This window comes from Danio rerio, chromosome 17 (assembly GCF_052040795.2).
Source record: "Danio rerio strain M-AB ecotype USA chromosome 17, GRCz13ab, whole genome shotgun sequence".
Lineage (NCBI taxonomy): Eukaryota > Metazoa > Chordata > Actinopteri > Cypriniformes > Danionidae > Danio > Danio rerio.
Window position 1 is genome coordinate 28166856 of NC_141037.1, and position 14421 is coordinate 28181276.

At 34.9% G+C, this 14421-nt stretch overlaps 1 protein-coding gene across 8 annotated transcripts in view; it reads left to right on the forward strand.

Annotated features, from left to right (window-relative positions):
• The window catches only part of larp1b (La ribonucleoprotein 1B), a 43424-nt gene that overhangs the window by 8884 nt on the left and 20119 nt on the right, over positions 1 to 14421 (forward strand). For 4 of the 8 annotated variants that reach the window (XM_087290612.1, XM_087290614.1, XM_087290616.1 and 1 more), the window contains exons 2-4: positions 474 to 535; positions 3171 to 3230; positions 10416 to 10641. In XM_087290612.1, the coding sequence (XP_087146738.1) occupies positions 474 to 535; positions 3171 to 3230; positions 10416 to 10641 (348 nt within the window). The remainder of the gene's footprint in view (positions 1 to 473; positions 536 to 3170; positions 3231 to 10415; positions 10642 to 14421) is intronic. The other 4 variants (XM_087290613.1, XM_087290615.1, XM_087290617.1 and 1 more) reach the window with 1 other exon arrangement.

Sequence of the window (14421 nt, forward strand, 5' to 3'; positions counted from 1 at the left end):
AAAATTACACCGTTACAAATATGCCTCAAAATAAAGTCCAAAGGATGTTAGTTGTCGTCATAAGATAACTAAATAGGTGTTTTTTTTTTTTTTTTTTTTTTTTTCCATTTGTTTCTCGTTCAATGAATACTTCCATGTTTGTTCATTCTTTATTATTTTCTTTAGTATGTTCGTTGTTTTATTTTAATTTAATTGTTTTTTTAACAATTTAATTTATTTTTGTTCTATTGTTTGCGATTTATGTTTGCTGGCTCATTTTTCTTATTAATACATTCTTGACCTGTTTTATTTGCCTTTATTTTGTTACTTTCATGTTGATTTGTTTTTTGCTGCCAATCCTGTTTAATTTTAGTTTGTTCATTTTTCTTTTGTTTGTTATTCCTTCTTTTGTTCTTTCATTCTTTCTTTTTTCTATAATGAGCTTCCTTAAATAAATATAATCGCATTCTCATGTTTTTGCTCTGTGTCCACAGAACCCCAGAGTCCTGCCAAAGTTGTCCGTGCCAGCAAACCCAGATCAAGGAAGACCAGTAAGGTAAGACACTCTCATATATAGAGGATCACCGACTGAGGCCATTTCACCTCTCAGAACATGCCAAAATAATAAACAGGAATCTCTGCAAATGACTATAAATGCTACCTGAATCCATACGGACAGACCACATTTTTTTCCCTCGTCCATCTATTTGTGTAAATCTGCAGTTTTTCCTCCAGTCTGTTTGTGTAAGAGTCTGTCGTCTGAATGTCCCGGATCAGGGGTCAGCGGCAGGCAGTCATAGTGCAGCTCGGCTTGTGTTTGTATTTAAGTGGATATTTGTTCGCTCTGTTCAGTCTTTTGTGTGGGTGACAGTCAACAGAGAGTCAGCACATGAGTTTTTGACTTTTACCTCAGCGGGACATTCCAGAGAGAGCACATAGAGGGCTCAAATTCAGTCCTAACAGGGGCAGTAGAGCCGTCCTCATGACTGATTCCAAGGCATGCTAGTTGGTCTCCACTTACACACGCGTACAGCACTTGATTTGTACATTTGTGAGCTCTAGCTTGTTGCTTGCTCCTCACACATTAGCGTTTTTTGTGCGTATGTGGGATGTGACACTTTTGCGTCGATCATCTTAAACCTTGTTAGCTCACATTGGATACACCGTTTAACTTCAAGGCACTCCCTTACAAATTCAGTTTTAGCATCTGGGACACCCAGGACCCATTTCAGGACGATAGTGGAATCAGATACACCACTTGGAATTCTGGGTTGCTTCTCGGCTTGAGGGAATGATTGACGTTCCTCCAGTAATAGAAGGTGAAGTGATCTCTGAAAAAAGGAAAGCCGCACTTCCCCCACTGCGTCCGGATAATGTTTTGTGTGTTAAATGGTGGCAAAGTTGATGTATAAGGTGGAAACTGGGATTATTTGACGAGTAGTGGCCAGAGGAGCAGAGCAGCTGCCATTCATAAATCATTCAAACTGGACGTTGAGAGAGCATGCGTTTGCAAATTGCCTTTCAGCTGAGAATGATTTGGGAATAGTGTTGTTTTTCTGATTGTTTGAAATAAGTTAATGTTATAGTGTAGGATGTAAATATAAATGAATGCTTTCAGCTCAGATTGGGGCTGCATAATATTGGAAAAATCTAACAATGCCATATTTTTTAATTTGCAATATGAATACAATTTCACCAGATGACTTAATATCTCTATTTGGACAAAATGTATAATGTTAGATCGATTAGGATGATTCTGCATTGAGAGTGCATCTCTATAAAATCCAATAAACAATCTATAAATACCAGGGTGTCTGTGGGGTCTTAAAATGTCTCAAATCTCAAAAACAGAATTTTAGACTTTAAAAAGACTTAAATTTATTGAAATGTTGTGTTGTAGGTCTTAAATCTTTTTTTTAACATATCTTAATTTTCCTTTGCTCATTTATAGCTACCCAATCTGGCCATTAACACGCATACAATCACCAACAATCTATCTCAATAATCTTTTTTTATTATTAAAAATGTCATTTTTAACTCTTTACTATAATGGTTTAATTATTTCTTTATAATAATATTTGTTTAAAATTTCCAAATGTATTTACTGCTGCGAACACTGACCTGAGCAGACTGTTGCGCATATATTTAATTTATTATAGTTTTTCAAACTTTTAAAACATTTGTTAATTTTTTTATGTTGAAAAAAAGTGTATGTTTACAATTACAGCTTGCTTGTTTTAATACAATATTAAAAATTTGTTATTATAAAGTTATCATTGTATAATTAAATGTATTCTAATAATTTTTTTGATGAGGCAAATGTAAATATTTTTCATCTGGGCCATTTGAAAAACTTGACATCGTTAAACCCTGTATGATTCTAAAATTTGATTTATAATGGTCTTAAAAAGGTCTTAAAGGGACTTTGGTTTTACCAAGTTAAATGTAAGACTTTAAGACAAGCCATTTCACTTTGTGGCCATCCTTAAAATGCCTCGCAGGCGGTATGTTTGGGCATTCTGTCTGAATGGGGAAACATCAAATTCTCCAAAATTGCTTGGCAAGCTTACGATTGAATTCCATATTAGAAATCACAAATGAAATTACACAACAACTGTCTCTTTAGTTTAATTATTAAACATTCGAATCACACAAAATCTGCAGTGACTCATGCCCCTCCCCTGGAGTATCGTCAGTCTATAGCAATCGATGATTGGCTCCTGTACTAAAAGGCAGGTTTTATTCGCCATATTGACCATTACAATTTTCCCCCATTCAAAATGATATGAGTGACATGTCTTGTGTATTTTATAGTCTGGTGAAACCTGCAGAAACCCTGAGATACAATCAAGCAAAAGTTTGAAATAAGTGTTTTAGTGTTTTCCAAGTTTAACAGTATTTAAGTACAGTAATTTAATCATAACATTTGAATAATTCAATAAAATTAATCATTTATAAAGTCTGGTACTATTTTTGTATGCCTGAATGTTTTTAAAATTATTATACAATCACAGGCATCAAAAACACATGAAAATGGTAAATTATAATTCAAACGCAACATCGCATATCCTGTGATGTGACTATTGTGAATGATCACATTGCAATATCAAGGCTGAAATGATATATTGTGCAGCTGTAGTTCAGATGTAACTTTGTTTTTGTTTTTTCTCTTTGCTTCTTTCTATTTGTAGTCAAGCGACTTCAGTGACATCACAAACTGGCCCACCCCAGGAGAGCTGGCCAATAAGGAGGTGAGAAAGACATTGTAATATATTCATTCAAAGCCAGTCATTTGATGTAGTGTTTGCTTCATAGACATTGAATTAGTTCATTGTTAGGTCTATAAAATATCATTTACATATGAAAGTGGATGGATTCTTTAGTTTCCATGTGACTTTGATGTGGTTTTCTCTTATCAGTTTTGCCTAAAAGAGAGCTTTGTGATGATTGCACATAAAGCCATGTCTTGCTTTAGGCTGTGTATGTTTTCTGTAGCCACAAATGCTCTCTTTTTAGTGAAATGTTATCTGGAGTGTCTGGAAATGGGCATTTTAAGGGGCCTTGAAAAGACACAAAAGAAAATGTAAAATAGCCTAAAATGATTCATTCAAAGAGAGATTTCTTATTTTAGAGTGTAAGTAAAATATAATTATTTTTTTAAATCTTTATATTTTCTTTGTGTTTAATGTGATGTTTCAAACCACTTTGAAAAGGGTGAGGCCTGAAATATAATTCGTCCTCTAGTTCTGAAATGGAGTAAATTATTTATTATTATTTTAACTCTGTTGCTGTGAATAATCTAAAAACAAACGGCTTTTCATTACAAAAGAAACATAGAAACTTCTACATGGTCTTGGACAGTGCTTATTTATAAAAAAAAAGTATTCTAAAATGTGTAAATCCTAGCATCAAAAGGAGACATTTAGCAGAATATATGCTCTTTTTCATACATTAAAGGGCCATGAAACCCTCTTGTTTCAGCAGGGTGTTTTCACACCTCTACTTTGGAAAAAGTCAGGAAAGTGGGCATGTCCGGCTCTGTTTAGGGGGAGTATCGGAGGAGGGAAGAAGGCATGGTCTGTAAAAATTTGCATAAAAATGGGAGTGTCAGTTTGGGCACGTGCTGATTATCACACAGGCAAAACAAACACAGACGCAGAGGAGAAAGACAGTGACTGTATTTACATGGACATCAGTAATCGAATCATTTGCCAAATTATTAAATAGTGGACTTTAACTGCAGTTTGGCTCTTTTATTCAGGAATTTCATTCATGCCCCTCGTGACAAACGAGATATTTGATTCAAGGCATTGCTGGAAGCTTGTATTTTTAATGCAATGTTTGTTACTGCACAGCGAATAAAAGAAAAAAACCCTCCGCATTTCTCTGCAACTTAGATGCACTCGGTAGGTAGCGTCAGAAAGCAGTGTGTTATTCCTATCTCAAAATGCGGCAAAAATCCTCCACGACTGTAAGTATAGTTGTGGTGCTTACATGTTTACACACATAGAGCAGCATTTACAGCAGATTTTTCAGTCCATAATATTGTAGTGATATTAACGTTCGGTAAACTTTATTAACTTAGAAATAATTTGACTAAGGTCTGTCTTTAAATACTGAAAGAGTACTGCTGACGATACAAACTAACTATGCCTCTGAATAAATAAAGACCACTAGTCGCTCACTTACCAAATCTGTAGAGACAGGACCATCAACACAATCTGGATCCGCATCTTTATTAAAAGGAGGCGAGCAGTAAATCCTGGTTTCACCATTTCCAGATGAGAAAAGCTCTCAAGTAAAAAATCTTGTTTAGACGCACATTTCTGTAGAGCGTCGCATGCACTGTAATTCACACGTGAGTCCAGCTGTGCTCTCATAGAGAGAAAATGAAAACAAAACCTTCACTGCAGCTGATTATAAACGCAACACTGACGACCTGTATTTCCAAACAATTCATCTTCTCCCGCTTGGCAACACATTGCGGCGTCTCTCTGCCATCTGAACTCTATAACTTGTAAAAACAGTCTTGGAAGCTATCATGCATTATAATGTAGTTGCACCGCATACACTAATAGGCCGCACTTATTAGTTTGAACCAAGTATTACTCATGCATTAATGGAGCACACTCAGAGACATCATAAGGAACTCCCAGGTACAGACGTCCAGTCTACACGCTGGAATACACGCTAAGATCTCATGGTCGTGACGCAGCTTTCGTTACAAACCGGGAGTACGAATTTGCTCGAAATAACGCAAAAACTACCAATTTTACTTTTTGGTGAAATATATGTGTCCTAATAGTGTTTTTAGCAGTTCGAGACACGTATACGACTGTCAACAGCTCAAAAAATGTGTTTTGGTGTTTCGTGACACTTTAAAGTCTGTGTCTGAACTTCTCGCTGTCAGGCTCAGAATTATTATTTTTTTATATCTTTAAAACTTGTCCATATGATTTGTGTGTTATATTTCATTTATTTACACGTCCTATATTGTCATATTAAACGTTATATAAATATCATAGCATTGTTTAAAGAAAGTCATGCATAATGCTGTTAAGCAAAATCTGCTCGAAGCGTCACACATTTGCATTACAACCAACCGAGGTGTATGTCAGCATTTGTATAGGGAATTTCTCACACACACCATGTTTCAATATCACTTTGAATAATTTGGATAGCTCATATAATATTTATATTTTTAATATGTTTTTCCCCTGTAAATAATTTTTTTAAATGTTGGGAAGCTAAAATACATGTTTTATATTTAGTTACACACCTAGCTTGTTTTACACTTTCATACAATGCAATTTTGGCAGCACAACTTACTCCGGGTTGAGGTTAAATAGTATGTTTGTATATATTAACTATAATCAGTATCAGATCATTTTTTACTCCTACATTCTTGTGGTGTGACGAATTAGAAACATGTTAGACTACACACTAAACATTACTCAATCATTGCTTGACATCTGTAATAACGTGTCGTGTGTGTGTGATGTCATACAGATTATAGCAAGCAACTTACTTCCAGAAACCAGCTTAAATAGTGGCTAAAAGCATCGCTTATGGTCTATTATGAAACATTATTTGAGATAAAGCTATTGATTATTTCATGCCAATATCCATTGTCATTTGATGATGCCAACCATCTAAGAATTTCAGGGACAACAAGCAAATAATACACAAATACACTTCATTGTTGCATGTTGTTATTATTATTATTATTATTACATGTAAATATTATATTTTTTGGAATGACAATATATACTGTATATAAATGCAGCTTAACTATGTTTATATACTACCAACCCTTTACACCAGGGCTTCCCAAACTTTTCAACCCGCAACCCCCAAAATAACAATTCCAGTGACTCCAGGGGGCTAACTTCTGGGTATGTTAAGTAGCCATAGCAACTTACTCTCTGAAGATAACCTGCTCCGGAGCAGGTTATGTTCAGAGAGTAAGTTGCTATGTTTCAGAGTTTGTCTGTTTCAGAGAGTTTACTGAGCATTGCGTGCTCTTTTGATGAGAATATTTATGGATGTGGACACACAGATACAAGTTTTTTTTCGTTGTGAGAGGGTTATAAGTGCATAGTTTTTTTTCATAACCAAATTCATAATGTTAATGTATTTAACAAACCTTTTTGAAATCAAATGTGACAAACCGCGGGTCTGCGCTTACCATAAAAAACATTCAGTGCAGCTCTTTGTATTCGCGTCAGGGCATTTTAGGCAACTGTACAATGTGGCAGTAGGACAACCTGTACAGTATGCCTGACACTGAACTGTTTTTTACACTTTTGTACAGTTCCTTGGTCATACATTACTGCGTATCATTACACAGATGATACAGAGCACGGGAATAGCGTAGTGGACAGTGCGTCAATAAAGAACAACGGAGCGCACAACGGAGCGAGTTCGAATCTCACTTACAGAATTTGTGTTTTTTCTCTTCTTCTGCACCCTCACATTTTTCTGTATAATATTATAAGTGGCAGCTTTGTCTTTTGTAGGAAAATATATCTTTAATTTAAGATGTAGGACGTCATTCTTATATATACATTCACGCACACACACCTACATTTTTTAATATAATATTTTTTTCAGGTTTTCTAAATGCTATTGTGTGCATTAATTGCAGCCGATTTTAAAGCTCCATCAGTCACTAAAGGACACTGATAAAATTAAAGCTCCATCAGTCACTAAAGGACACTGATAATATAAAATTTGTCCAAAGTATAAGTGTGCAGGTATACAACTTAATTTTCTATCCTTAATCTTTTGGTGTTTCAACTATTAAACTCATTACTGCTTCCACTTACCAGCTCATCACACACCCCACCTCATCACTATGTTGAGGCTAAATGGCTGATTTTCAGGAAGTAATGATTCAAGTGTATAACACAAATATAGTAAAAAAAAAATATATAAAGCAAATGTTGCTTAACACAATGTTTATTTTTATTATATTTGTATTATAAAATAGAATCATTACTGGGCACTACATTGTTACTTGCTGGAGGACAAAAGATACCCTTTTCTGCCTTATACGATGACACCCTACCTGCAGCCTGACCCAGAGGAAATCTCAGTGACCCAAGCAGACAAAACAGATGGAAGAGTGCTAAAAAAATATAATTAGTCAAAAAACTATGTTTAATCAAATAGTTTGGTCTGTTCATTACTTCATTTCCTGAAATAAAATGAATGATTTTGTACACTGCTTTATACACAAACCTTTCAACGTGCAACATATTTTTCATATACATTTCTCACCTTAAGTTGATGCTCATGTGACTTTATCTTTGAAGATGGACCTTATACAGCTACTTTAGAATTTAAATATGTAGATAAAAGATTTTGTGATCCAAGAGTAATATTCAAATATGGAAAAGTGCAGAAAATTCTTACACTGCTTGTTAGTTGAGGCAGAAGGAACTTCGTCTGCATGCAAAATAAAAAGAACCTAAAGCTTCCTGACAACAATCACTTACAACAGTGACAGAGTGTGTGGTTTAAGTCAAAAACTCAACCACTGAAAAGCCTTTATTATAGGACACAGCAGTTAGACAGGCCTCTTTCTATTAGCTGCGTGTCAGAAAGAATATTCTAGAGTGTTAAATAAAGAGCTCCAGTAATTAAATATTACCTTTTATGATAATGTTTCTGTGTTTAATGACGTTGGACAGAGTTCTAGCTCCAGAAAGATTACAATTTCTATAAGCCTTATTAGTCAATACACATATTGTGGCCTTAAGAAATTAATGGCAAGAAAAATAAATGCATGAATGGTTACACAACATACTCAAAAAGGATGTTAAAGAGTAGTTTAATTTATCATTACAATAAAATGGAGGATGGCATGTGTAATTTAATGAACTAAAAAAAATTCTTATTTATTTTTTATTTTCTTATCTATTTATTTATCTTATTCTATATTTCTTTCCTTCGTTGAAGCAGATGTGTAATCTCTGTGTTTAAAACCTCCAGCTTCGCCTCTGTAAAGTGCGTTGCCCTTTTTTTCTCACCGTGACTTTCTATGGTGACTCGTGAATTCGGCGATCTACTGAAAATGCCTTCAGGTGTGTGCCGTGCACGCGCATTAACCCGCGGTTATCTTCAGGAGGTTGATTTAACTAACTCTTGTCACCTGTTTTGGAACCAACATACTTGCGGTAAGCAGGTTTTGGGTAAATCAACCGAGAGTTTAGGTTTTAGCAGATGGTAAGTTAACCCAGCTTTCTGGAATACCCCCCAGACCCATGTTATCCTTAAAGGATGTTATAAACATGCAAACATTGCACACAGTGGTGTACACACACCAATAGAAACTTTATGAACAGTAGCGCATTGACAACACAAAAAAAGTGCAATAGTCTAACAACCATGTAATTTTTAATTGTCATTATTTATTTATTTAATAACAATGGTGTGCACAATGTTTACGGCATAATGCTGATTTATTCTTCTGCGTCGAGTGATTGGCGTTACTCACAGCGCCTGCCTTATGCAAAGTCATGCATTTATATTTCTGTGTGCTGTTTGTGTTGCTCCACAGTAATACTTCAGAAACGCTAGCTTGCAGTAGGTGTTTATGTTCCTCTTTGTTAAGTTTCTTCTCAAGTATTTATTTATTTTTTTTTCTAAAATGCTACAAGTAGCACAAACTTGCTCATTCAGAGGTTGGAACCGACAAACATGAAAAAACTTTAAACTTAAGGTAAACACTGAACAAAAGTCTCCATCTGGAGCTCCTTCACTTGACTTGACACTTGTAAACAATCACTCCATTGGGCTTGCGGCTTTTAGCACCACCCATACTGGTCATCTACGTGTCATTGCGACATGTAGTTACATTCTTTGAGAGGTGCGCATCAGCCACTGTGAGGACTATGCGACCTCGCGAAGGCTGCGCCGAGGCATACGCATGCACTTTACACAGAAGTATAAATCAGCCTTAAGACCATTCTCGGTTAAATTTTGGAGACCGCCACTTGGAGATTGTCCTCCATGTTCAGTCACGGCCTTTATTTTTATTGTATGCGAGTATCGTAAAATACCTTAATCTAGCGAATAACCCCTGGGGTCGCAATCCAATGGAAAAAGAATTGAAAGTCTGATAGCTTTTTATTTACTTTTTTTTATGTAACTGTTAAATATTATTCTTATCTTCTGGAGGTTTTGGATAAAATATGGTAATTCTAATTGTTTAATAACGTACATGAGATTTTTGGAAATCACCAAGCGGCCCCTCCCCCCAGGGAGTCCCGACCCACACTTTGGGAACCATTGCTTTACACAACTCCCTAACTTTTCAGATTTATTGTAATGTAATGATGTGCGTCTTTTATGAAGGTGCTTTGGAACTATAAATATTTTGAAAAGCCATATACAAGTAAATGTGAATTGATTTAGGTTTACAAATCACCACATCACCCTACTCCAATGAATCTTGCTGATATACTGTCGTTTATTCTAAACCCAGAATTATTTATTTCTGGTAATAGCAGCATTATTACTTTTCAAATATTGTGTTGGCCTGCATCATATTTCTCCTTAAGACTTGTAATACAGTACACTAATAAAATCAACAGTACAACTGTATAGATCTTGTGGATATTCACCTTCTCGGATGTTCAACAGATAAACAATGTAAACATAAGTCAATTAAAATTAACAATGTATTTAAAAGCTGCCACTTTCCTTTGTTTCATATATCTATGTTTCAATGAGTGTGCTAGGAATACATTTTCATGTCAGTGTTAAGATAGCTTTAAGTGAATACATTTTTGCAACGTCATTCATATCATGCGCTTCCAAACCTGCAGGAGAAATGTGTGCGTCTTAAGTTTGACCGCTTGCACTGCTGGCTTCATTCTGCTGAGTTCAGACTGAATTCACTGAGAGATTGATTTGATTGCACTCCTCAGCAGCAGCAGAATGTGATCAACACACAGGGGAGGAAAGGGACGTCCGGACGGAGGGAGAGGAAGAAGGATCATGGGGGAGAGAAGAGGGATAAGGAGAGTGGAAGTGATGGAAGTGACAGTAAGGAGAACAGGGAGGCGCAGTCCAATTCAATCACGGGACTTTCGAACGAGCAGGAGGCAGAAGATGGAGAGGAAACACACAGCAGCGCCCCCCGCAGGAGAGGAGGTGAGACGGTCCATTACAGACATGTAAACAGGCAATCGAACTCATTGCATATCCATACTTGATCTCTGATTGGTTGTCTTAAAGGTAGAGTTCACCAAGAAATCTAAATTCTGCCATCACTTACTATTGACTTGTTTCAACCCAGTTGTTTAGCTTTTTTGATTAGATTGTGCTCTGTTCACAGTACAAGAATCTTAAAGTGTTTTTGTATATCATTCTGCTGATGTTGACTTGGCTTTAGGGATTGTAATAATATGTGCAGTAATGATTGCAGCATGGCAAAGTTGACGTTAAAGACAATTGTGCCAAAGTTATTGGATTGGTTGTCAAGTTTTATGTAAACCATAACACAGATGATTAATTAATTCCTCAACAAAACGCATATGATAATAAAGGTGCCAAAATACCCAGCTTTATGCACTTTAACACTGCTTATACACCATTTAACAAGGATTATTCATCTTCTTTCACTGTGAGCATTTTAGGCCTTGTTTTACCATATTTTCCAGAAACTATGTTGCGCTTAATTAGGATTTTATTACTTAGAGTAAAAAACAAAAGAAATTTTTGTGTAAGTCGTATTTTATAGTATCTTTCAGAAATGATATAAAATAAGCAACTGGCAGCTTTTATTGAAACCATTCCTTTTATGAAATGTATTTTTATAACTAATTATTTTATAAACTCAACCTTTTAGTTTTCCCATATTCAAGAGCGAAAGAGATGAGAATAATGTACATATGAACCAAATTATAAAACATGAATTATAGTGCATTCATTATAAACAACATTTGATAATAAGCCTTAAAATATTACTTGACTTTATTTGCAATATAAGTCACAGGTTGTTTCAGATGATAAAAACATGAGTTCTATTCTGAATAAATCTGGTAATGTTTTTTTATTTGTTTGTCACGTTATACAGAGCAAACAAAAGACAAAAACAAAACACCCCTTTCCCAGAATACCAGATCTAGGAACAATATATAATCAAATGTCTATAGAGAAAATAAAAGATGAAAACATTACATAAAAATATGACACAAGTTCCTGTTTTTCATATTGTTATGTTGTGTGCATAACAAAGGTTGCCAGACCTTATAAAATGTCTTAACTGACCCATTGATGGTATGCCTTATTTTCTCCAACTTATCCAGTGATTATGTGTTTATTGAATAGAGTTTTTCCATTTAAACAATAACAGTCTTCTAGCCAGAAGAGAACCAAAGGCTAACATTTTAATTTGTCCTGTGTTGAGAGGAGCGATCTCAGGGACCACCCCGAACAACGCAAGAAATGATGATGGCTCTACTTCTACCCCAAATGCCTCACAGAAGGTCTTCTAAATACTAATGCAGTATATGTGAAGCTGTGAACATGTCCAGAACATGTGCAGCAGAGTAGCAGGAGCATGCCTACATCGATCGCATGTGGGATCTATTTAATGTATTGTTTAAAATAATAAAAAGATTATTATTACATTCAATTTTTTTTAAATGTTTGGAAAATTAGGTGTGTTGTTTGAAAACACAAAGCACAGTGGTATTTAAAGTGGCCGGTCATGGGGAACTATTGGTAAATGTCAAACGTAAATGTAACATAAAACCCTGAATGGTTCAGCAGGGCTTTAAAAGTCAGTGCATTCTAGTTAAGGGAATAAATGTGATTAAGGCGAACATTTTAATTTTGGGTTGAATGATGCCTTTAAGCACGAAGGTCACTCATTTGAGTCCCAGCTGGGCCAGTTGGCATTTATGTGTGGAGTTTGCATGTTCTCCAAGTGTTAACGTGGGTTTCCTCAGGTTGCTCCTGTTTCTCCCTCAGACAAAAGACATTTGGTATAGGTGAATTAAATAGACTAAATTGGCTATAGTGTATGTGTGTGAATGAGTGTGTAAGGGTGTTTCCCAATACTGGGTTGCGGCTGGAAGGGGATCAACTGCGTAAAACATTTGCAAGAATATTTGGTGGTTCATTCCGCTCTGGCAACCTCTGAAATAGAGACTAAGCCGAAGGAAAATGAATAAATGAATGAATGCTCACACTCAAGTGGTTCAAAACTTTAATGAATTTCTGTCTTCTGTTGAACACCAAACTGGAAATATAGCAGCTGTTGACAACTGTTTTAGGAGTGAAAAACTCAATCAAAGTTAATGGTTGTCTTTTTCCAACATTCTTCCTTTTGTGTTCAACTGAAGAAAAAAACCTCAAACACTTTTGGAACAAGTGAAGGAAGTTCAAATTTGGGTGAATAATCTCTTGAAATTGTCAGAAGCACTACTATATTTCTTAAATAAAACAAACCTTAAAGACACTCATAAAGATTTAAATGTAGCATAAAATGATTAGAAATGACTTTTAAACATCTGTTCACCATAGCAAATCTCACTGTCTTTGTTAAAGTTTCAAAGCTACTACTGATTTCCTTAGGATAATCATTTAGCAATCCTAACTAAGTCACTCATGCAATCTTGCAAAATGTGTGTGAACTTGAACATGATCCCACGTGCCACAGCAGCAACTTTCAGCTAAAAGACAGGAAAGATGAGACCGTAAAAGGATTGAGAGCTTAGAAATGGTCATGATACCTGGGCGGGTTTCAGACACGTAAATGCTTTAAATCTCACACGCATGCCTTAACAGATATACACACACACACACACGCGCGCGCACACACACACACACACACACACACACACACACACACACACACTTAATATCCTTGATGTATTACACTGTTCTGATTGCTTAATGAAATGGTTCCTTAATTACTTCATAAATCTTAGATCATGTCTTTTTGGGATTAAAGTCTGAGGTAATATGCAGTGAAATATTGTCTAAATGTTATGGCAGAACATGTACAGGAGGATGTACAGCATTACTGAAAGTAAACCCCCAGACTGCCTTTGGGAAGCTTCTCTATCAGTTTCCTTCACTGTCTATGTGTTAAACCAAATACAGTGTTCAGCATATATTAGTACACCCCTCACAAATCTCTTTTAAATTCACGTTTTTAATAGGAAGCTATACAATATTATATTTGTGCATATAGATTAGATTAGTTAGTACTGAAGCCAAATCTAGAGCTTATCTAACAAAATAAATTACGATAACAGTCCAAAAACTAGTAAACTCAAATTTATGTTGTAGAAAAATATTAAAAGTAAATTTAAAAAAGAGGAAAAATCAAGAGAAGCACAAAAATGGAAAATGTTGTTGAAATCTTGTAGTTTGTAATTTATTTTTGTAATATTTTACTTGAGTGTAATTGTAATATTTTTCAGTTTCTAAATATGTTTAGTGACTAAAATATTATTTAATAAATATATATCTGTTTAATAAATCTGTTTGGTTTAAATGCTCTAAAATACATTGCCTACATTCACTGAGATTGATACAATTGATACAAATATTGATACAATTGATACAAATACTCATTTTTAAAATGGGGTGTGCTCAATTGTACTGAGCTCTATAAATATAAAATCTGCTTTATATTATTTTGTTATTAGAATAAATAAATAAAGAGAGAGTAGGAGCTCACTCTTATCAATGGAGAAACTGTTGTTATTTTCAAAACAGACATCACTAACTTGTACATACATGAATTGGTAATGTAAGACTCTCTTATTCTTATTTATTGAAGCAAAATTCAAAACTAATTGGTGATCAATGTAAGAATATCTTGAGATATCTTTAATAAATAAAACATATTAATAAAATGCCATTTTTTTTACAATTAAATCACAAATATTTCATTGAGAGGGTCTTATAATTCTC